Source organism: Symsagittifera roscoffensis, chromosome 10, assembly GCF_963678635.1.
Source record: "Symsagittifera roscoffensis chromosome 10, txSymRosc1.1, whole genome shotgun sequence".
Taxonomy (NCBI): domain Eukaryota; kingdom Metazoa; phylum Xenacoelomorpha; order Acoela; family Convolutidae; genus Symsagittifera; species Symsagittifera roscoffensis.
The window spans coordinates 39,387,797-39,414,281 of NC_087071.1; the positions used below are offsets into that span (position 1 = coordinate 39,387,797).

A 26,485-nucleotide genomic window follows, 5' to 3' on the forward strand; every position below is an offset into this window, starting at 1 on the left:
TTGAGGTGTAATTTTTAAAGGAGAAAACTTTGTAAAAACCTTCTTTGCACAAAAAAAAGTTTTTTGCTCGCCAAGATTTGTCCAGCTGTCCGACACATATAAGTTAATTGCTTTAAAAATAAAAACTTCGGGGAGTTTACATGAAGAGCTTTGGGGTTTTTCTTATGTACTTCTTCAGTATCACGAACTTCCAACGGTCATTTTGTAAATCTGAGTAACTAAACCTATCATTAATGTCATCCAAGATCCGAAATTTTTTTTGGATGAATAGGGAAACATGGAAGCTGACATCGATTTTGATTTTTCTTAGCATGACCTAATTATTAGATGGTTGTGGATCATCGTTTAAAACTAGAGCAAAATTTTGTTTCAATGGATCCGTGAAAGTAGTTTGTAAAAACTCGCAGCCAAAACCAATCTTAGCACTTTGTGTAAAAATTTGTGTGAAGGCTCATCGAGCCGAAACTGATCTTTATTGAGAACTTTTCATTAAGAGGCCAAACTGTGTATTTTGTGAATTGCAATCGTGACTTTTGTGAATTGCAAGCCTTTGTTTATCTTTTGTTCTTTCATTCTCTTTGATCGTTCCGACAAAAATTTAACATGTTTAAATACTTGTCTCTGGAATCCAGGAACACACAGATACAAAATTGTGCGCCTATCCAGTGCACAGTTTGGCCTCGTTTTATTATTCGGGATAGAAAAATTCATGAATTAATCCGTTTTTCCGACTTTATCTTTAACCTAGCTACTCTACGTCTTGTTGAAAGAAAGTAGTTGTTCCCCGTTTCATGACCGCAATTTTTGGTCCATTTCGGGCAGATTATTCATTTGTAAAGTTTTATGTACGTCGAATGTGATTTTTGAGGCTACTAAAATAATGCTGATACAACAATTAGTAAATTGAGTTTTGTACCCTTTTGAAACTAATCGAAAAACAAACCAGAACAATAAAACCTGATGAAAAGCCGCGCGTTCCAATGGTATCTCAAATCATTGTTTAATAGTTTCACCAGGTCTGTCGCTAAATTAAAATTTGACCTTTTTCAACAAAATTGGATATCTGGCTTTTGTGTTCAAAACTTTGATCATTTTGAAATTTGGAAACAGGAGCGAGTTTACCAACACGTACTTTACTTCAATCACGAATGGATTAAAAAACAGTCTCCCTCCCGTTTTTTCAATTTCAGAAGCTGATCTTCGTTCTTTATCCTATCTAGTTTGGTGATGATTCCGTTTAAGAAACGAATGGGCACTTTTGTGCTCATAGCTTCTGTGGCTTTCAGAGGAGAAACAAATTTGGTGTTTTTATCACAATCTCTTAAAAACCTATTCAAAATGATCAAATGTTGATTTTCAAAAGTTACAGCGTTCAGGACTCTCTGCTTGACTTCTATATCCAGTTTTGGTATATTACCATTTTTATGCGTCCGCTTGTAGTAAAAAAAGGATTCTCTTTGCCTATTCAACAAATTAGAACACAACTTTTTGGAGAAAATTACTCGTGTCGTCCGTGAACCCACATGAGTTTCTTGATTCGTTATTCTACCGGTTTGATCTTGATGTTCAGATATCTGCGTTTCAGCTCAAGAAGGAAGTTTTGTTCGACAAAACTACCTGGGCTGGCTGAAATAGACGGGACATTCATGCTCAGAACTATTTTTGGTCCCCAAACAAACAGCTGGTAACTTCTCCATTTCTAGTCTATTCTGGTCAGAGATTGTTTTGATGCTAAACACCGTTTCCATGAGTTCATTACTTTGTCAAAAAGTAGCAAATTAGGCGGACTTTTTCATTACAGCTGCGCGTGTTCCTTTATCCAGAAAAAAACAGCCGGTGTCCGTGTTAAATATAATGTTTACAGATTATAAAATCGCAGGCCTTGCCTCCAAGTGATCATTGTTGAATGCATTTCCACAATTTATACATAAATTGCGTCTCCCTTTTTTGAAACTATGTTTTTTTTCCATGAAGACTGAGAACAAAAAAGTTTTTTAAAAGATGTCTGAAGGCTATTGATGTGGGCATGTTGGTAAATATCTGACGATTAAAGATTCCTGTTTTATCGACAAAAAATTGTAAGTAATTCCGTTATGCTGATCGTCACCGATAAGAGTTTTCGTAGGGTGTCGCTATTTCTCATACAACAAATTAAAATGTTCTTATGCTTTCTGCTTTAGAGGCTTCCCTGATTTTACACAGTCTTGCTAAATTTCTCAGAGTTTCCCATGTTTCTGTTTTCTGCTCAGAATTTTGCAGCTTTCAAAAGTGGTATTGGAAGGTTTGTTAAAATCCATGCCAACGTCCCAGAAATCTTTTGCTTACGTGCTACAGTTTTAAACCTCGAAGTTTTCTTCTGAACCCTGTTAACCCTTGGACGAAGACAAAAAAACACTTAAATCATCATTCACTAACAGAAAATATATAAGTGAGCGTAACTTCTTGACAACTTCTGCTTTTTTCTTCGAACAGTAGTTTGGCAACCTGAAAATAGTTAAACGCGTTTCCACAAGAACGTAGCGTAGCTTAGGCAACACGGCCAAGAAATCTTTCCAATTTTATAATGAAGAACAAGATATTTCCAAAAATTTCCAACTCCTCGACGAATACTTTATTTCTTTGTTTCTGACATTACCAAAGAAGTGAATTGCTCGAATCAAGAAAAAAGTAAAACAATTTTTAAAGTTCGTTTTTTATTTTTTTTTAAAATAAATTATCTTGTGTTCACTTTAAACTATAACAGGTAGGCTGAATAAAAGGAAAAAACTCAAAGTTTTGTCATTGACTCAATCAGTTTTGTTGTTTCGCCTATTCCGCATTTTAAAAAATGGCGCATTATATCTGCTGATCGTATGCGTTTGTTTAAAAACAGACCAGTTATAAGTTCAACTTAATTTTTTTTGTCGATTCACCTCATTTTTTGTAAAGGTACAGAGCAGGAGGAATCGAGCATTTTTTGAGGGGGGCCGATTGTCAAAAAAAATCTAATACTTTCTCAGGTCGACCAAATTGATGTTCCTACCGCCCATGAAACAGACCTTATTTAAAAAAAATTGTACTGCGGGCAAATTTTTGAAAGAATAGGTCAAAAGTTTTTTTTCGGGCACTTTTTAAAAAATTATGTCTTAAAAACTGCGTTTTTTTGGCTCGCATTTCCTTTCAAAATTAGCAAAAATTGGCGCCAATTGGCTCAGAAAACATGTAGGGTTGCTCGGCCGAAAAAAGATATCAAAATTTGTTTAAAGTGATCAGTCTAATTGGTTAATTGATCAACAAAAACTACTCAATAAGGTTCAAAGTAAATACTTTTTTTCATAATTTCTTCGAAACTTGAACCTAATTTCGCCTCAACCACTAAAAGACAATCGAAACATTGTTGTGATGGTTTTTACTAATCTTCTGCTAGTCTTCAATGTTGCTTTGGTAGGAATTGAAGTAGAAATCGATACTGCAGTAAGGATACTAGGGCAGTGCCGAGGTCTCTCAAAGACGAAAAAAAGTTTTAATTTAATTTGATTAAAAGTTGAAAAGTATAATTACTTTTAACTGTTGAAGAGTTTAAGTGTTAAAGGTTTTTGGATCAACAAAATCTTCTTTAACAGAAATAAAAGGAAATTTGTATGCCAAACTGAATCGAACAGCAAAAGTTGGTAAAGTAGTGGTTTGACTAAAACTACCACGTTTTTCAGATCCTGAATCCGTAAAAGGAACATCAAAAAACGTTTTTTCTTATTCACAAAGTCAAAAATCAGTGAAAACCAGTAAATCGATATTCCTTTTAGAGAAATCAACATTCAAAATAAAGGTGCTGCGCTCAAAAGGTTATGCAGGGGCGGATATAAAAATTTCCTGAGGGGCTCGGTTGAAAAACTTTGAAAAAATCTGTTTATGTGAAAAAAAGAATGAACAAAATTAAACAAAATTGAGTCTTTGATTTTAGATGCAAATCTGTCAATGACATCTCGGCTTTGATTTCTATCATGGTGGATGTGTATCGGCGCCAAGTTTGAGAATGTATGCTCCTTCATGTTGGAGGTGAGGTAATTTTTTAGTAATTCCAAGCTCGCATGAGAGCAGCCAGCTGTGCATACAGTCACTGAAGTGTACCACCAATCTGGAGCAACACAAAAACTATTGCCATTGTGGCTTTGTGTCTCACTCTGAGGTTGCAAGTGAAGTTTTCTGCGGTATCGGTTTAAAGTGGGAAGCGCCAGAAGTTTTTCCAATTTTCGAAATCACCGGGAAAGTTGTCATCTGGAAGTACGCATTCGTATAACTGTACGAGCTCAACAAAACTTCCGGCTTTGCATAATTCTTAGTCATCCAACGTGGTATTAGGTTGCCCGCTTGAACACTTGAAGAACCTGCTCCAGTGCAGTGTTCCCTGCAGAGGTTGTAGTGTAGAGTTTTTCCAGTTGCACAAACTTGATGTCCTTGTCCAGGTCCAGCGAGTGGAGACAGAGAACTTATTGATGAAAGATTTTCATCTTTTCTAGTGAGTAAAGGAGTCCATGGCTCGCACCTTGATGGTCCAGGTATGGGCGTCTCAGGAGTTGATGTTACAGGGTTGTCAAGCTCAAGAGTGGATGAAATGGATGAGGATAGTGACTTCTTGAGTCCACTGGTGATGAAGGCTTCTGTTGCAGAACGAAATTAATCCAAATTGAGTCTTTGATTGTTTGCCTCAAATAAGTCAATGACATCCTCGACTTTGATCTTACATTTTTGTGGATGCAAATCAGCGCTAAGCTTGAATACCGATCGGCCTTCGTCTTGGAGTGGAAATAAATTTTTTAAATTTCATGCTCAAAAAGAAGCACTCAGCAGTGCATACAGTCACTGGAGGGTAGCACCAATCATAATTTTTTGGCATTGTGAAAACCAGTGAAGAAGACTTTAAATTGAACAAGTAGTGTTGAGCGGGTCGACAAGTACCTGTCTCGATTCTTAACATCAACCCAAATCCAGGCCTCAAAAAAGACGCAGTTAGCCATTCACCGGAAGGCACAGCCAAATCTTCTATTGCACAAAGAAATTGACGTTAAAGGTCCCAATCGCGATTTCGAATTGAAAAAGAGACTCAGAATAATCCAAAAATCTAAATTTTAAATTTTTTAATTGGGACTGGAATATTTCGGAGAAATTCTAGGAAGGGCCTTTCTGACGATTACAACATGTCAAACACACAACGGCCGAATATGAGAAAAAACAGTCAAAAAAGAAAAATACATTAGAATCGAAACGAAGCCTCCTACAGTGACACGCAGACACGATAAGGTGCTTGCTTGCAGAAGACAGCGTAAGCGGAAGGTCTAGTGGGACATTGGAGACAGCTCCGAGCACTCCGAGCAAAAGAAGATAGAAGGTATCGACATTATCTCTGGGAGAGGTTGGAATTGGGAGCCCGATGCACAAAAACTCTTTTAAAACACGATAACTATCTTTTTACTTGCTGTGATGCCTTGAACGCACTTAATTTATTTCAATGCTGTTTTGGTGTAGTGCATGAGTTGTTAGGGGCGCGGAAAAGTTCGATCCATCACTCATGGATCTAATGTGTAATTGTCACTAAAACATCTCTAATTTTGGTTTCCAGCTGTGTTTTTAGTAATAACCAACATCTCTAAAATTTTTCTAATTATGGATTCTAGCCGTGTTTTTAGTAACCACCTTGTCTCGGGATCCGAGACCCAGTAATGACATTATTTCTGCATGTAAACGGCCAAAATTGTAAAATGAAATTTACTTCTTAAACAGACCAGAAAATCAACTAGCTAGGTCGAGACTGTTAAAAACGAGTAGAACAAAGGTCACTGACGTCAGCCAGTCGTCAACAGGGATTTTTCTATGCTCCGTCACTGCGTAGTTACTGGGAGAAAGTTACACAGTTTCACATTTAAATTTTTCACACCTCAAAGGCTCCCTCAAAGAACAAAAACACCGGCGCCAAAGGCGCCCTTTGCAAAAAGTTTTAGAAAATATTCCAAAAGGTGGCTTTTGATATTTGTTATCGTCGATTTTATCAGAAGAAGCGTCTGCCCCCTCCCCCCTAAATCCGCTTTTGGGATTATGCATTCCATGAAACAGCCCACAGTCATTTAAATAAGGTGGATGAATTTCAAGGAACCGAAAAGAGTTGATTGTTTTTGCATTTCAAAGAACAAAAAAACATCAATTCATGCTCAAAACTTATTCGGAACTGCTGAGTTTCATTAGCTGATTGAGATTTAAAAAACATGTCATGATAGAATGATGAACGCCAGCCACAATTAATCCTATGACTATTGCTTACAAAAAGGAAACGCGAAAGGCTTTGGAACGGGGCAAGTTAATATCATTGCATTTCAAGTTCTAATAATTGTGTACTCGCTTTCATTTCCATTTGTAGCGTTTTTCATGCAATAATGACAAAAAGCGCAATTTTTTGTGCCCTAAAAATTGAAATAAAAAGTTTTTCACCTTGAATTTTTATTCACTTTGAAAAGTTTCGTACCATATTCCAATCCCCCCGCCCTTCTATCTCACATAAGCATCAATTTAGTACTGTTACGAGTGGTTTTGCAAGGTTGATTATTACGATATTTGTCGCAGCCTATTTAGATCGCCAACTGTCATTACACTCAGACAATGTGAAATAAAACTTTGATCTCAAAAACTACAGTTGGGCGGAAGGGAAATCATTTAAAAACCTGTCAACGTGAGCCAAATCCTAACTTATAAAAAATGCATGTGAGGGGATAAAAAATGAGTTTTAAAATTTAAAACAGTTTTACGATATGAATTTCAAGCTCAAATTCATTTTTTGCTTTTCATTTTTGTTATCAAATCAATCAAACAAATTAATCAAAAACTGCAATCTTAATAATCAAACTTGCATAATTCAGTTATGCTAATGTTTTTGTCTGATGCCTTTGCAAATAAATCAGGAAAGCAGGAAACGTGGTAATACTTCTAATAAAAGTGGTTAATACTCTTTTGCTAGAAAAGATACCTATGACCTGTTCGTTCAAGTAAGTTAAGTTACCCAACGCTATTTTATTTTATAGGCACATGTCAAGCTCGAGCCGGAGGCAAAAAAGAATCATTTGAGCATTCAGAGAACGTGCGCTTTAAAATAACTGCGGGTCTCTCCTCAGCCAGGGAACGGTACATGGTTTAGTCTACCCGTTGAACCGTGTTCGATTAGCCGGTAAACCGCTAATCGGTCAGACTCCTGTTTTTTTGGACAACAAAGTGAAATCGCTCAATTTAAGTTTGAATTCGCTCATTTGAATCATTTTTGTTCAAAAGGAGAACAGCCGTGTAAAAAAAGGAACATAAGGGCTTTCGAGTCTTTTGAATTTTTCTCTTGGCGATATTTCAGATGTGGCGATTCGGCCATTTTGGACCATATGACAGAAAAGACCAATAATTTTTTCGTTAATTTCGATAGTTGGACACTTATTTAAGGTTATGGTGTCTATCAATAGTACAACTCAGATAATTCCACGAAGAGAAACTTCCGACTAGTTGCAGTAAACTCAGCTTACAATTCCACTTGATAAAATTCCATTTATCGGTTAATCGGTTAACCGCACTATGCCTTAGTCTCTCCCATTAAAGCCCCATCCCTGAGAGTAAACTATAGACTTCCAGTAATCAAATCCCTCGCCACATCATAAAATTGATGCTAATAAGAGGCGAGGAAAAGAAAAATAGCCCGAAAAACAAATGAACTAACACAGTAAAATCATAACTCATAATGCTTTGTAAGCGCAGTTCAGAATTGATAAGGCATAGACTCCACTTTTTTACGAACGCACTTATTACAACAATTATTTTAAATTCAATTAAAATGAACTACTTATGGAGCGGGGTTATAATTTTTCTACTGTTACGCTGGGGGGCTACAATGGGGAAAACCTCAAATTTTAAGGTGAAAACCCCAAAATTTAAGGTGAAAACCCCAAAATTTAAGGTAAAAAGAGATACCGCAACACAAAAAAAACTCGAGGTCGAGGCTGAAACGCAGTAGAAATCCAAAGCCAACAAAATCAATGTCAGCCCGTGAAATAGTTTGTTTGTTGAAAATAAAATATTAAACTGTAAAAAAAGGTTGAACGAAAAAGAATGAGGTGCTGGAAGAAACATACTAAAATTATATATTGAGAGAAACAAAAATTGGCAAAAGTTGTGTCAATGAGGTTAAACAACCCGAATCATAAATCAACTAACAACTATGTCTGCCCAAATTGTTTCTGTATTTTTTTTATTATTTAAAACACATATATGCAGTATACTTCGACGACAAAAAGCTAACAAAATAATTAAGGTACGCATTTGCTTACAATTAAGGCGGGGGAAAACTGTACTTGCAGAAAATTTAGTGGGATCAGTTTAAAACTAGTTTTTATATACAATTATATTATTGATAAGTTATCTCTGTAAAATTTTTCTACCTAACTAATCATGATCCATAACTAACACTTACAATTATTTGTAACGCTGAAACTAGTCATAGTTTCAGCAACAGAACAAAATGATTATAACGTAGAAGACAGTTGTTCTCTTTCAAGATAGTTCCTGATATCTAACCCGCAAATAACAATATACATTTGAGACCAGGAGCTATAAGAGTAAAATTAAGATTGGTATTAGACTAAAAAGTTGCACGAATCTATCCGGCCGAAAATAAAATCGCGTGAAGAACAGACGGTGTACCTCATCTGAAATTACTCTGTGAGTGAGCCACCCCGGACAAAAACTCATCTGGTGCGATCAGTGAGACCTCCTCGTTAACATTATGATAATGAATATAATCAACAAAAATACGCAGTTAATCAAGTAACACAATGAGAATCTGAACCATAAGACATTGAATCAACAACTATAGTAGCTAAACTTTACTGAAAAGCTCAAGCTAAAACTCTAACAGGATAAAAATCTTTTACAACTAGGCGATAAATTTCCATATCACGGCGCACACGAACGTTTAACTTACGATTTACACGATTAAAAATGAATATCACACATTGGAATAACTAACCCATCAAATTGTAAAGCAGACACAAAAAATTCAGGCTACCAGGAAATGATGTTTTTCGATTGAAAAAATCAATTAGAAAAATTACAATTAACACGAGATTTAGAGGATGATAACTGATAATATGAAGGAATCTGCTTACCTTGTGAAAACGATCAAGGATATTGCGACCTTACTACACAAACAAAGGCAGCCATCGTTTGCTTAACTGGAGACATAAGTACCAAATTTCAAGTCGCATAAGTTCACGCAAGAATAATAAAACTCTACAAATGTTTTTTTTTTATAGAATCTATACCTAAAAACCAACCCTAATCGCATTATATCAAACCGAATAAAAAAATATAGATGGTCGAAATCCGATCATAGTTTTACAAGCAATAGGAAGTTATTCTAAATCCGACATACAATATCATATTAGAACGCAAAGGTTTCAAGATTTCCTCGATAATTTGGATAAAACACAAAGACAATCAATCAATCGAAAACTTGCTGAAACAGCAAGTTTCTCCGACATCTACCGACAAGTACAAAAAGGGATACTTCAAAGATATTAAGGACTACAAATATCTCAATGGAGAAAAATATCATACACAAAACCTTTCAACAGTTTACATTTTCAGTTTCATAAATATCAAAAACGAACTTCTAGCTTTTTAGGATGGCCCTACTATTTAATAGAAAGAATGACTATATTATACGCTATGTTTATTTTTGGTGGACTTCTCTCTTCCTTCGTAGAAAAACTCTATAATACATGCGCAATACATACAGAAGTCGATAGAGAGGCAAACTTACCACATATTTTATTTGCAGGAGTTTTTGAAAGGTTTTCCACGTAAATTAATGAACACTTGTAGATGCTCAAAATGGCAAAAAAAAAATAAAAATTTAAAAAATCAAATACGTAAGATAACCCACAAGATAATACAATCACATTACCTAAAGCACCATCAACTTTAGACAACTCGCATAAGGATCAATCTTTATTTTTGGTCCCACAACTTTTGGTCCACAATTTTTGGTCCCACTATTTTGAATACAACACAAAGACAATCAATCGATCAAAACTTACAAAAACTCGCTGAAACAGGAAGTCTCTCCGACATCTACCGACAAGTACAAAAAGGGATACTTAAAAGATATTAAGGACTACAAATATCTCAATGGAGAAAAGTATCGTCCACAAAACCTTTCACCAGTTTATATTTTCAGTTTCATAAATATCAAAAACGAATTTCTAGCTTTTTAGGATGGCCCTACTATTTATTAGAAAGAATGACTAAATTATACGCTATGTTTATTTTTGGTGGATTTCTCTCTTTCTTCGTAAAAAGATTCTATAATACATGCGCAATACATACAGAAGTCGATAGAGAGGCAAGCGTACCACGTATTTTATTTGCAGGAGTTTTTGAAAGGTTTTCCACCTAGATTAATGAACACTTGTAGATGCTCAAAATGACAAAAAAAAATAAAAATTTAAAAAACCAAATACGTATGATAACCCACAAGATAATACAAACACAACACCTAAAGCACCATCAACTTTAGACAACTCACATAATGATCACTCTTTTTTTTTGGTCCCACAAATTTTGGTCCACAATTTTTGGTCCTACTATTTTGAATACAACACTAAGACAATCAATCGATCAAAACTTACAAAAACTCGCTGAAACAGCAAGTCTCTCCGACATCTACCGACAAGTACAAAAAGGGATACTTAAAAGATATTAAGGACTACAAATATCACAATGGAGAAAAGTATCGTCCACAAAACCTTTCACCAGTTTACATTTTCAGTTTCATAAATATCAAAAACGAAATTCTAGCTTTTTTAGGATGACCCTACTATTTATTAGAAAAGTTGACTATATTATACGATATGTTTATTTTTAGTGGATTTCTCTTTTCATTCGTAAAAATAACCTATAATACATGCGCAATACATACAGAAGTCAATAGACAGGCAAGCGTACCACGCATTTCATTTGAAGAAGTTTTGAAATGTTTTCCACCTCAATTATTGAACACTTCTAGATGCTCAAAATGGCAATTATAATGAAAAATTAAAAAAACAAATACGTATGATAACCCACAAGATTGGAAAATGATAAACTCACCATATGATAACTCATCAGCCATAGACTCAGACAATTCAACTCAAACAGTTTTCAAAACCTTTTCTGATTTTATAATTCTGATATAGAAACCCCCGACGAAATCATTGACCCCGAACCTAGCCCTACTAAATTTCTTCAACCACCTTTCCAGCCTATACCTCCCCCTATCCCGGATTAACCATATCCTTCTCCCTCTTCACCTACTGACGCTACCTCTATCCCCCTGTCAAGTAATGAGCCCGGTGCACCCAGCCCTATCACAGATGATTAACTTGAGCATGATTTAGATAACTTTACAATTAATCAACAAGAAATTCACGACACAATTACCTCATTAACAATTCACCTAATGGCTCATTCAGCTTCAACTTTTGAATCTCCTCTACTCCCCCAATTCACATTGCACCCACAAGAGTACAAAGAATTTTCATGAAACGCTACCACAGAAGAAGTAGATATCATCAGAGCGCTTGAACTTCTTTGGACACTGCTTCGGACTAAAAACGTAATACGTATACTTGCTTAGCTTTTAGTAACAGCCGACACAACTGAAACTAACTTCGCTCATGATTTGTTACTGAACATGACCCCTCGTAAGTATAAATTTTATCATTATCACTAACACAAATCAATAAGTTACTCACGATTCCTACACGTGTGTTCATATTTTATTTTAGATTTCACCAGGCACTCAACTAAATACAAAACAAAACAGAAGTAAAAATTTTTTTTTACATTTTCTCAAGTTTTTTATCTTAACCAAGTCAATAAAAAATCTTAGCGAAATAAATTTAATACAAACTGCAATAAAATGATGATTCTGTATTAAAACTCAAAAATGAAGTAGTATTCCTATAAAGCAAAATAAATTTATGTGACTTTTTTTTATAATGTTATTCTTCTTTTTTTTTTGCCTACACTTCACCCAATCTTTCCACCGAAATTAAGTAACTCGCCCTCGTAGAAATGTTTAATAAATGAATTCTAGTTTCAGAAACTATATGATAACAACTCTAACTTGAGTTCACACAATTCAATTTCTCCTTTAATCCGGTTGGAAGGAATTATGAGAAAGCTTAAGCTAACCAACGCAGCTTACTAATACCACAAAAAAACCAAACGCACGTATAAAACGTAATACGTATTTTTGCTAAGCTTTTAGTAACAGCCGACACAACTGAAACAAACTTCCCTCATGGATTGTTACTGAACATGACCCCTCATAAGTATAAATTTCATCATTATAAGTAACAAATTCAATAAGTTAGTCACCATTCCTACACCTGTGTTCATAATTTAGTTTAGATTTCACCAGGGACTCAACTAAATACAAAACAAAACAGAAGTAAAAAATCTTCTTCACATTTTCTCAAGTTTTTTTATCCCAACCAAGTTAATAAAAAATCTTAGCGAAATAAAATTAAAACAAACTGCAATAAATTGATGATTCTGTATTAAAACTCAAAAATGAAGTAATATTCCTATAAAGCAAAACAAATTTATGTGACTTTTTTTATAATGTTAATCTTCTTTTTTCTCCTACACTTCACACACTCTTTCCACCGAAATCAAGTAACTCGCCCTCGTAGAAATGTTTAATAAATGAATTCTAGTTTCAGAAAATAACTGATAACAACTCTAACTTGAGTTCACACAATTCAAATTTTCCTTTAACCCGATTGGAAGGAATTATGAGAAAGCATAAGCTAACCAACGCAGCTTACTGATACCACAAAAACAACCGCATGTATAAGAAAGTCCCACGGTACCCAAACCCGATTGCGCCAGATTAAAACTGGACAAAATATTCTTTTGAAACCGTTTTTCACTTTTTATTAAAAGTACTTGAAGCACTAAAAACTTAAAAGAAAACCCAAAACACATTAATCTATCTTTGGTGAAAGGACAAAACCAAAAATAAAAAAGAGAAAAAGTTCTGATAAAATAGAAAAAAAATTGAACATGAAAAAAAACTCTGCTCAAAGAGATGGAAAAACTATACTCCCTCAATGGCCTCACTACCCATTAGGACGTCCCAAGCATGCTCTATAGCCGGCCTAACCCACCGCGCTACACCACGCTTATGACACGCACTTCTTTTTTTTGATGAAATTTACTCTAGGGTGAGCTTTTCTTTAATAACCAAAACTAAATAAAAAAGCTTTTGCGAAAACAACTAATTTTTATCATAACTAAAACTAATCTCACCAACAGAACATGATTAAAAAATCAAAAATGCAATTAAAAATTTTCTAGAGCAAAAGGAACGAGCAGCAAATAGAGATGAAAACTTGACGACATTTCGACTTTGGAATGGAAAATCTATAGTTTTTGTTGCCGCAGTCACAGCCCTCACAGGAATTGAAGTATGGTTCTATCATCGCAGCAAAGGAACCCATTGAAGAAAAACAATGACCAATTTTGAACATGTTCACACAATTCAAACTTTCCTTTAAATCGGTTGGAAGGAAAGTTTGAATCCAAAATAGAAAGGCCACAAAAATTAAGGCGAGAAAACTCAACGCGGTACAAAAAAATTCGAGTTGAGGCACGATGTTGACTTCACATACCGATCCTAGTCACTTGGCGTTTCACACAAAAAAGTCAAACTCCATCTTGCACGTAGTCGTGCTCTAACTTGCCGAAAGCAACACATCATTGCATAGACTGAAATCTTGACACGATCACTCAAGACGATCTAGGATCTCAAACACGAATAACTGTCTCTCCCTTTTCTCTACGCAGTCACTGCTTCAAGAACAAATTCTCCATTCATCCTTTACTGCGATATACGTTAAAACTTAAAACTCGTTGAGCCCCGGATGGGTGGAACCAGCTTACATTTAGTAATTATATCCAATTACACTATTGATAAAACTAACTCTATAAAACATTTTCTAACTGACCAATCATTACCCAAAACTAACACTTACAATTTTTTCTAACGCTGAAACTATTCATAGTTTCAGCAACAGAACAAAATAAATAAATCTCCTTCAAGATAGTTCCTGATATCTGCAAGATTAGTAATTGATTAAGATTAGGAGAATTAAGATTGGTATTAGACTAAGAAATTGCACGAATCTATCCGGCCGAAATTAAGATAGCGTGACGAAGAGACGGTGTACCTTATCTGAAACCAATCGGTGAGTGAGCCACCACGTACTTAAACTCATTAGTTATTCAAAGTTTCCAGAAAAAAATCCAAGCGACTATGCCAAAATTGATACATTTGGAACTCAAATCCGAGTAAAGCTCCTTAGCGATCATTTCAGCTTTTTTCTCACTATAAACAGAAAATCAATTATCAAGAAGAAACGGCAGCAATTCTTGAAACTACACGAAACAGACAGTCCAACATCGTGTGATGAAAGATTTTAATTCTTAAGATTTTTTAATACTTAAGAAAATAATCAAAGGGACAGAAGAGAGAAAAAAAACACACAAACAGTATCATGAAGAAGAGGTATCTTCTAAAAAGTGGAGATCTTTTTTGAGTGAGTTTTTTGGGCGAGTATTCTTTCGATTTTTTTTCAAATTTTTTAATCTCGGTTATACATACTATCTGACGCAATACAAAAAAACTCGAGGTCGAGGCTGAAACGCAGTAGAAATCCAAAGCCAACAAAATCAATGTCAGCCCGTGAAACTGTTTGTTTGTTGAAAATAAAATACTAAACTGTAAAAAAAAGTGGAACGAAAAAGAATGAGTTGCTGAAATAAACATACTAAAATTATATATTGAGACAAAAAAAATGGCAAAAATTGTTTCAATGAGATTTTCTAAACAACCCGAAGCATAAATCAACAAACAAATAAGTCTACCCAAATTGTTTTTGTACTTTTTTATTATTTAAAACACTTATACGCAGTATACTTCGACAAAAAACTAACAAAATATTTAAGGTATGCAGTTGCTTACAGTTAGGGCGGGGGATAACTCTACTTGCAAATAATTTAGTGGGATCAATTTAAAACTAGTATTACTATCCAATTTATATTATTGATAAAGTTATCTCTGTAAAATTTTTCTAACTAACCAATCATGATGCATGGCTAACACTTACAGTTTTTTCAGTCATAGTTTCAGCAACAGAACAAAATGATTATAACGTAGAAGAGAGTTGTTCTCCTTCACGATAGTTCCTGATAGCTAACCCGCAAATACCAATATACACTAGATCTTTTGAGACTAGGAGCTATAAGGGTAAGATTAAGATTGATATTAGACTAAAAAGTTGCAAGAATCTATCCGGCCGAAAATAAGATCGCGTAAAGATTAGACGGTGTACCTCATCTGAAATTACTCTATGAGTGAGCCATCCCGGACATAAACTCATCTGGTGCGATCAGTGAGACCTCCTTGTTATTTTTATGATATTGAAGATACTCCACGAAAATACCCTATTAATCAAGTAACGTAATGAGATTCTGAACCACAAGACATTGAATCAACAACTATAGTAGCTACACTTTACTCAAAAGCCCGAGCTACAACTCTAACAGGATAAAAATTAACAGCAAAGCTCTCAAAAAGAAAGTATATTGTACTCAAGTTTCAAATAGCAATACAAATAGACTTGATCATGAAACCTTTTATCAAAGTAATATCGAAAGATTTATAAACCTTAATCCCGAAGGTGGCAAAAACGATTTACTTTTATTAAGTACTACGAATATCTCAATAGAGAAAAATATCTTCCACAAGACATTTCACCAGTTTACTTTTTCAGTTTCATAAATATCAAAAACGAACTTCTAGCTTTTTTAGGATGACCCTACTATATATTAGAAAAGTTGACTATATTATACGATATGTTTATTTTTAGTGGATTTCTCTTTTCATTCGTAAAAATAACCTATAATACATGCGCAATACATACAGAAGTCAATAGAGAGGCAAGCGTACCACGCATTTCATTTGAAGGAGTTTTGAAATGTTTTCCACCTCAATTATTGAACACTTCTAGATGCTCAAAATGGCAATTATAATGAAAAATTAAAAAAACAATTACGTATGATAACCCACAAGATTGGAAAATGATAAACTCACCATATGATAACTCATCAGCCATAGACTCAGACAATTCAACTCAAACAGTTTTCAAAACCTTTTCTGATTTTATAATTCTGATATAGAAACCCCCGACGAAATCATTGACCCCGAACCTAGCCCTACTAAATTTCTTCAACCACCTTTCCAGCCTATACCTCCCCCTATCCCGGATTAACCATATCCTTCTCCCTCTTCACCTACTAACGCTACCTCTATCCCCCTGTTAAGTAATGAGCCCGGTGCACCCAGCCCTATCACAGATGATTAACTTGAGCATGATTTAGATAACTTTACAATTAATCAACAAGAAATTCACGACACAATTACCTCATTAACAATTCACCTACTGGCTCATTCAGCTTCAACTTTTGAATCTCCTCTACTCCCCCAATTCACATTGAACCCACAAGAGTACAAAGAATTTTCATGAAACGCTACCACAGAAGAAGTAGATATCATCAGAGCGCTTGAACTTCTTTGGACACTGCTTCGCACTAAAAACGTAATACGTATACTTGCTCAGCTTTTAGTAACAGCCGACACAACTGAAACTAACTTCGCTCATGATTTGTTACTGAACATGACCCCTCGTAAGTATAAATTTTATCATTATCACTAACACAAATCAATAAGTTACTCACGATTCCTACACGTGTGTTCATATTTTATTTTAGATTTCACCAGGCACTCAACTAAATACAAAACAAAACAGAAGTAAAATTTTTTTTTTCACATTTTCTCAAGTTTTTTTTTATCTTAACCAAGTCAATAAAAAATCTTAGCGAAAAAAATTTAATACAAACTGCAATAAAATGATGATTCTGTATTGAAACTCAAAAATGAAGTAGTAGTCCTATAAAGCAAAATAAATTTATGTGACTTTTTTATAATGTTATTCTTCTTTTTTTTGCCTACACTTCACCCATTCTTTCCACCAAAATCAAGTAAATCGCCCTCGTAGAAATGTTCAATAAATGAATTCTACTTTCATAAACTATATGATAACAACTCTAACTTGAGTTCACACAATTCAATTTCTCCTTTAATCCGGTTGGAAGGAATTATGAGAAAGCTTAAGCTAACCAACGCAGCTTACTAATACCACCAAAACCAAACGCATGCATAAAACGTAATACGTATACTTGCTAAGCTTTTAGTAACAGCCGACACAACTGAAACTAAGTTCCCTCATGGATTGTTACTGAACATGACCCCTCGTGAGTATAAATTTTATCATTATAACTAACAAATTCAATAAGTTAGTCACCATTCCCACACGTGTGTTCATATTTTAGTTTAGATTTCACCAGGGACTCAACTAAATACAAAACAAAACAGAAGTAAAAAAATCTTCTTCACATTTTCTCAAGTTTTTTATCCCAACCAAGTTAATAAAAAATCTTAGCGAAAAAAAATAAAAACAAACTGCAATAAGTTGATGATTCTGTATTAAAACTCAAAAATGAAGTAATATTCCTATAAAGCAAAACAAATTTTTGTGACTTTTTTTTAATGTTAATCTTCTTTTTTCTCCTACACTTCACACACTCTTTCCACCGAAATCAAGTAGCTCGCCCTCGTAGAAATGTTTAATAAATGAATTCTAGTTTCAGAAATTAACTGATAACAACTCTAACTTGAGTTCACACAATTCAAGTTTTCCTTTAACCCGATTAGAAGGAATTATGAGAAAGCATAAGCTAACCAACGCAGCTTACTGATACCACAAAAACAACCGCATGTATAAGAAAGTCCCACGGTACCCAAACCCGAATGAGCCAGATTAAAACTGGGTAAAATATTCTTTTGAAACCGTTTTTCACTTTTTATTAAAAGTACATGAAGCACTAAAAACTTAAAAGAAAACCCAAAACACATATATCTAAATTTGGTAAAAGGACAAAACCAAAAATAAAAAAGAGAAAAAGTTCTGATAAAATAGAAAAAAAAATTGAACATGAAAAAAAACTCTGCTCAAAGAGATGGAAAAACTATACTCCCTCAATGGCCTCACTACCCATTAGGACGTCCCAAGCATGCTCTATAGCCGGCCTAACCCACCGCGCTACACCACGCTTATGACACGCACTTTTTTTTTGATGAAATTTGCTCTAGGGTGAGCTTTTCTTTAGTAACCAAAACTAAATAAAAAAGCTTTTGCGAAAACAACTAATTTTTATCATAACTAAAACTAATCTCACCAACAGAACATGATTAAAAAATCAAAAATGCAATTAAAAATTTTCTAGAGCAAAAGGAACGAGCAGCAAATAGAGATGAAAACTTGACGACATTTCGACTTTGGAATGGAAAATCTATAGTTTTTGTTGCCGCAGTCACAACCCTCACAGGAATTGAAGTATGGTTCTATCATCGCAGCAAAGGAACCCTTTGAAGAAAAACAATGACCAATTTTGAACATGTTCACACAATTCAAACTTTCCTTTAAATCGGTTGGAAGGAAAGTTTGAATCCAAAATAGAAAGGCCACAAAAATTAAGGCGAGAAAACTCAACGCGGTACAAAAAAATTCGAGTTGAGGCACTATGTTGACTTCACATACCAATCCTAGTAACTTGGCGTTTCACACAAAAAAGTCAAACTCCATCTTGCACGTAGTCGTGCTCTAACTTGCCGAAAGCAACACATCATTGCATAGACTGAAATCTTGACACGATCACTCAAGACGATCTAGGATCTCAAACACGAATAACTGTCTCTCCCTTTTCTCTACGCAGTCACTGCTTCAAGAACAAATTCTCCATTCATCCTTTACTGCGATATACGTTAAAACTTAAAACTCGTTGAGCCCCGGATGGGTGGAACCAGCTTAAATTTAGTAATTATATCCAATTACACTATTGATAAAACTAACTCTATAAAACATTTCCTAACTGACCAATCATTACCCAAAACTAACACTTACAATTTTTTCTAACGCTGAAACTATTCATAGTTTCAGCAACAGAACAAAATAAATAAATCTCCTTCAAGATAGTTCCTGATATCTGCAAGATTAGTAATTGATTAAGATTAGGAGAATTAAGATTGGTATTAGACTAAGAAATTGCACGAATCTATCCGGCCGAAATTAAGATAGCGTGACGAAGAGACGGTGTACCTTATCTGAAACCAATCGTTGAGTGAGCCACCACGTACTTAAACTCATTAGTTATTCAAAGTTTCCAGAAAAAAATCCAAGCGACTATGCCAAAATTGATACATTTGGAACTCAAATCCGAGTAAAGCTCCTTAGCGATCATTTCAGCTTTTTTTCTCACTATAAACGGAAAATCAATTATCAAGAAGAAACGGCAGCAATTTTTGAAATTACACGAAACAGACAGTCCAACATCGTGTGATGAAAGATTTTAATACTTAAGATTTTTTAATACTTAAGAAAATAATCAAAGGGACAGAAGAGAGAAAAATGACACACAAACAGTATCATGAAGAAGAGGTATCTTCTAAAAAGTGGAGATCTTTTTTGAGTGAGTTTTTTGGGCGAGTAATCATTTGATTTTTTTTTCAAATTTTTTAATCTTGGTTATACATACTATCTGAAAAAGACACCATCATTTGCAGCGAAAAAAAATTATTTCAAATAGTTAAAAGAGTTTTTAGTCTGAAAAATGCTTGTCAAACAATTACCTGAAATGTTTTTTGTCCTTTTTATACAAAATGTAAGATCCATGGAACCAAAGTTTTGCGTGACAGATTGTTTTTGGACTGCCTGGATGTTATAACCTGCATGTTATCACTTTCTTGGAATGCAAGTTTTGTTAAAAAAAAGAATGCATGAAATCCAGAATAATGGAAAGTCCAAAAAATTTAAGGTGAGAAAACATAACGCGGAAAAAAAACTCGAGTCGAGGCTAAAACACAGCAAAAATTCTGAGCCAACAAAATCAAAGTCAACCCGTAAAAAAGTTTGCTTAGTTGAAAACAAAAAACTTATTTGTAAAAAAAACTGAGTTGATCAAAAAAGAATAAAGTGCTGAAATAAACAGACGAAAACTATATTTTGAGACGAAATTTTTTTGCCAATAATTGTTAAAGGAGGTTATCTAAACAACCCGAAGCATAAACCAACAGAAACTAAGTCTGGCTAACTTTTTTTTCTAATTTTATTAATTAATAAAACACATCTATGCAGTATACTTTAGTGCCAAATTTGAAAATCAAGGGCACAATTTGAGACACTGGTGTTTTTCACATGTGTTTCATACCAGATAAGCAACAGCTTATTTTGCATCTCAAAATTTGTTCACTTCTAGACACTGCTCTTTGTACAAAAAACTTCTCATTTCACAACGAAGATGTTGTGTATCAGCTACAAAACTAAGATAAAATTACAAAAATTCACAAGGATAGCCGGCTACTGTGCAAGTAGCACAGAATGTTTCATATAATGCCTTAAAAATTACAAGAACGTTTTTTTTTTTGAAAAAAGTGTCGTTATTTTTTCGGCGTGGAGTACAAAAAGGCTAAAAAAATACTGTCATAATGAAAGAATCAAATTGAAAAACAATTTTTTTGTAGGAAAATGACTAGATCAAAGAAAAAAATACATTAAAAAACGTTGATAAATTTTTTTGAATATTTGAAACTTTTATTCCAAAAAAAAACGCAAAAACTCTCAAAAAACAAACTTTTCATGAGTTTAACTAGTTTTCACATTTTAAGTTAAGCTATTGCAAGCTTTTAGGCCATTGATAGAAACTTTTGTCCGCTCGAATTAAGCTTTCTTTATCCGCTCGAATTAAGACTGAAAACTCAAATTGGTTTTTCTCGACACTGGGAATTTTTTCTGAGTTTTTTCAAATTTTTTTGAACCACGACTGTAATGATTTCACAACGAGCTATCACTCAATTCTAAAAATTATTTGTGGTAGCTGATTTCGCGTGGAAAACAAAAAATGAACGAAGTAAATTGCACCCAATTACAAAATTTCTCCTCGTTTTTCAGTTGGTCTTAATAAAACGTTTCAAAATGGATTTTAAACACCTAGATGACGGACGGGAATGACGCGAGCGAACGTGATTCAAATTTCAAAATCTCGGTTATACATACTATCTGAAAATGACACCACCAATTGCAGCGAAATCCAAACAAAAAGACTATTTCAAATAGCTAGAACATTTTTAGTTTGAAGAAAATGCTCGTCAAGCAATTGCCTGACGAGTTTTTTGTTCTTTTTTATACAAAATAAAGTATCCATGGAACCCTGTAGATTTGTGTGATAGGATATTTGTGTTGCCCTGGATGTTATAATTTCAAGGAATGTAAATTTTGAATAAAATTTGTGAAGAAAATACAAAATGCTACTATAAAAAGAAATTCCAACGGGATGGATACATTCAGAAATTCAACAAGTGATGAAATTGCAAACTATTCTGCATGTTTTTTTTTTAATTTGATTTTTTTTTATTGATTATCGGTATTGACTATCCGTTCTATTTTGTTTCAGTTTTGATTTTTAAAATCAGTTACTTAAAAAAATTGAAGGAAATTATTTTAATTTTTGAAAAAAAAACAGTCTACATTTGCATTGTAGTTTGAGGGATTCGACCGTTGAGATATTATTCTGACCTCTCCATAAGTGATGCGACCATTCTTAAAAAGTGGCAAACAAAAATTGCGCTGGGCTGTTTTTGCGCCATTTTGAGTGAACTAATGTAATCTCGTCACGGTCACTCATTAGTTCTTCAGAATCCAAAAAAGATGAAAAAATCCTTCTTTGTTCAACCAAATAGAGCTACCTGATATTTTGCCGGAGCTACTTCAGGACGAGTCACTCATTCGGCCTACTTGTTGGCTATTTATGTTTTTCAATAGGTAACAGTCGACTTGTTTTTCACGCTGCCGTATCTAAATTTATGTACGATCAATATCCAACAAAAATTGTATTTCTTGTAAGATGTGTCCACAAAAAATTATCATGTGAAATCTCAATACTACAATATTATGACATATTTAACCAATAACCCACCCATCCCTAACAGACCAAACAATTAACCTTCCTCCTAAAACTAAATGGCAAATTCAAGCCATAATGCCTGCATGTACTATATTCTCATATCTAATTAGCTAACAGATATTATTTTTAACCAAGTGAACATTCCAATTCCACCCCCTAAATTGAGTTAAGACTGTTCTCGTGGTTTCAAGTTTTTACTATGAAACTTAAAAAAACACAAAAGGAAACAATTCGAGTTTGACTAGGGGGTGATTGTACTCACTGATGTCTGGACTCCAGAAGGTGTCAGGGGGGACTGTGACCACTCTGGTGTCCCCGTACTCACTCCTGTTCCAGCTGGCAGAGGGACAGTGGTAGTAGTAGTAGAGGAACAGCTTAGTAGTCCACAATTCGTTCCTCTCGTTCACGTCTACGATCTATCAAACGAAATAAAGTTTCAGTTTCATTTTCCGTATAACCATTTTCCGTATTCTGGGGTCTGTTTTACTTTTTTCTTTTTCTTTTTGTTTTCCATGCAAAATCAGCTACCACAAATCATCATCGGACAGAGCAGAGTGATATCTGATATTAAAGCCCTTTCAGCCGTGATTTGAACCGCCTTAAAAAATTTCAAAAACTTTTCCCCCGTGTCGAGAAAAACCGGTTTGAAACTTTTCATCTTTCATCGTATTTCGAGCGAATAAATTATTTTAACTGCTTAAAAGCTTACAATTGCTTAATTTAAAATGTTAAAAACTAATTTAATTGAGAAACGTTTGTTTACTTTGAGTGTTTCAGCATCTTTTTGGAATCCAAATTTTCAAAAATTCAATAAAACCAAAAACGAAAAAAATATATATATATTTTTTTCTTTTTCAAGTAATTTTCTGAAAAAAAAAGTTTTTCAATTTGCTTATTTTACTATAAATGTTGAGTTTACCTAATATTTAGTTTTTGGTCAGCTCCGTTTATCGGACCACGCCAAAAAACGACAATAATTTGAAAAAACTCGCTTGTACTTTTTTAAGACTGTGGTCGAAACACTCTGTGTCACTTGTACAGTAACCGGCTACCCTCGCTTCTTTTTGTTTTTGTTTTCCACACAAAATTAGGTTTCAAAATAATTGTCGGACATGAATGAGTGGTATATCAATTTAAAGCCCTCTTGGTCGTGATTTGAACCACATTAGAAAATTCCCGAAAATTTTTTCTTGGGTCAAGAAAAACCGGTTTGAAGTTTTCGGTTTTTTGTCTATTTCCAACAAATAAAGCATGCGATCAGTCAAATTATGCAAAACTTGAGCCATAAAACTTCAATTTTATGCAAGTAAGTTTAGTTTTTGGAGTTTTGAATTTTTGAAATCTTTTTAAATTTTTTTTTGCTTTTCTAGCCAATTTTCTTACAAATTTTTGCATCTAATTTGCTGATAATACTCTGATTGTCACGTATACTTAAGCTATAGTTAAACATCAGACTTTTTTTTATCACCCCACTAATTTTCCACTAAATTGAAAAAAAAAACATTTTTTTGAAGTTTCGTTTTCAAACAATGGTCGGGATATTATGCGTCACTTGCACATATTAGTAAATCAGCAAACCACGAGGTAACAAACTTTTTTATATAGTTTTGGTCATAAAAATTAAACCTCGAGGAGTTCGGTGATTTCCTTAAGATCCTTAAAATGGAGTGAATTGCTTTGCTGTGAGTACAGGAATTTAAAAAAAAAACTGGATGCTCGTACGAAGATGACGACCCGAATTTTGACGCTTCCCGGTAACGTGTGTTGATTTTGACTCTAAAAACGATAAAACTTTCAAAACGATTCTTTTTGAAAAGCATCGACCCACGCGCTAATTAAAGCACGAAAAGATATATTTAGCATTTAATTGTATTAGAACAACTAGCAGTCTCGTTTCCTTGTGAAACGACTTCTGACCTGATTAAATAACAGCCTACGCGTTTCTTAGCGCAAAATAAAGCGCACGTAAATATCACAAATTGGCTAGATTGTCATTTTTCATTTTCTCGTAATTTCAAAAAAATTATAGCTGGCTAGTCATCGTTTTAAACTCGAAACCAAGCACTTACACTTGATAGTATGCTTTATAGCTTCTACTGAGTCTTAAATGTAATTGTTCCCATTTTCAAAAAAAAGAGGGAATAATTGCGTGCAAAGTGTTGTTCTTTTTTCTCAGGAACAACTTCGACTTGTCTGACCTAGAATAAAGTTTCGTGTTAATTCTATACAAATCATACCAGTAAAAATATAGCAAATGATCTAAAAATAACTTTAGCAATTGTTCACCTACCAATTAAACTTGTAGCGGACAAAACAAGTATTCAAAAGTATGACAACTCAAAAGCAAGATTATTGATCCAGACGTCAAAATTGATGACAAGGAATATTTCAAAAAAAAACTATTGCAGCTTTTCAACAAATAAATTAGAACTAACGATTGGATCTGAAATTCACTCGAACAAAAACTAAAAAGTTTTCATTAAAAATTCCTAAAATATTTTTAAACAACTAAATTTGAAGTCGGTTTTGAAACACTAAGAAAACAAGCGGTAAAGACATTGAGTTTTTCCTAAGAATATCAGTTTTACAAATAGAACAATTTTCGTCGCATATTGAAAATCATAACATTCAATTTACATCCTTGCATATCGACATCAAATTAGAATGAGCTAATGATGAAAACTTCTACTATAAAAAGCAAAAATTTTATCACTCAAAATCATCTTTTAGGTAATACTGATCTAGACAGACGGAATAATGAAAAAACTGCTACGTTTTACAATGATTGTTTTCCGTAGAATATTAATTCCCTGATTTTTAATGACATCTTCTCAAAGGATAATCATTGAAAATTTCAGACCTAAAAGCAGTGATAACTCAATTTTGCTTATAAATTTTTTTTTAGTACTGCAAGTTGTTTGCAAATTATTATAACGTTTGCAATAATTTGTTAAGCCTAAGCCAATCACAAAAACTATTTGAGAAAGAAAACAAAATAAGAAATTTGAAATAAGGTAAAAGTGTCACTGCGCAAAAAATTTTCATGGTTAGCTTGTTTTGGCGTAGAATTACTATGGAATAAACATCAGTATCACAAACCATCACCTGGTTTTGAAAAATGGGCAAAAGAAAAATATACACCCTTTTGAGTTACAGATTTTAGGCCATGCGCAAGTTAGGTTTAACTAATGAAACAAAACCCGATGCAAAGTAGTCCTAAAAGTAAGTTGTGTGGAAGTACTTTTCAACCTTCCAACTCGTCAAAAAAAACGTCGAGCAATTATTGGTCTGATTATAATCGCACAAAATGAAGAAAATTTGTCTTCGCGGTGGTTGTTTCTCCCAACAAATTTCGACTTTTCAAGTAGCTTTTTTCAAGTAATTCTTTCAAATATCAATCTAGTTCAAAATTATTATGTCTTGAGTTTAGAATTAGGAAAAATATTTATCCTGTAATCTTTTATTGTAATTTTACGGAGGTTTAAAGGTTCTCAATTGGGCCAACTTGTGACAATAAAGGCTTGATAAACATCGTGCTTTTAAGGCATGGGCGGATTTTTAATCAGTCTGAGAATTCACTTCAATTTTGATCGACGCATGGCTTTTGGTTTATTTAATAATTTGCTTCATGCAAAACATATCGTTTTGAACTTTATAAAGCGTTTGAGATGTTTTTTGAAAAGATTGTTCCTTGAAAAAAAAAACAATTACTTTAATCTAAACTACTCCATGGAAATTAAAAAGTAGTCAAAATTATTTATTACAAAGTAGTCGGAATTTTCAGGGCTTTGCCCTGGTACGAGCAGTCTTGTTTATCTTGCTGCGCTTGCAAATAACACCATATCAGTTTTTCAAATTGAGGAGGTGGTCAATGCAGATAATAGTATCTAATTTCGTCCTGTCAGTTTACTCAATGTTCGAACCCACAACTTCGCCTGTGTTATCGTGTATTTTGCAACTCGATTAAATCAGAATGAATATATAATATTATCGAAAAGTTGTAATAACGTTCATTGTTGTTGAGAAGTTGAGATAATAAATATAATTTCTACATTTTTCCCCTCCCGGCCCAACCTATGATTTGACCGACTGGCCACAAAGCAAAGAAGTGTAAAACTTACACTTTGGATCGAAAAATAGTTTCTCAAAATTGAAGCGAGGTTCTTTTTCAGATGTGACATGAATTTGATTTAATCTGGATAGAAAAGTATAGCTTACCAGCTTGACCTCCGTACACCGAAAATGCTTGTCCATACACCAAAAAGAACAGTTTCTTAGATCAAATGTATGGAAAAAGGCT

General features: G+C 33.9%; 1 protein-coding gene across 2 annotated transcripts in view; it reads right to left on the reverse strand.

The window, feature by feature from the left end:
* Positions 1-26,485, reverse strand: part of LOC134855295 (neuronal acetylcholine receptor subunit beta-3-like) — a 47,179-nt gene that overhangs the window by 16,216 nt on the left and 4,478 nt on the right. For both annotated transcript variants that reach the window (XM_063871780.1, XM_063871779.1), the window contains exon 3: positions 22,448-22,601. In XM_063871780.1, coding sequence (XP_063727850.1) covers positions 22,448-22,601 — 154 coding nt within the window. The remainder of the gene's footprint in view (positions 1-22,447; positions 22,602-26,485) is intronic.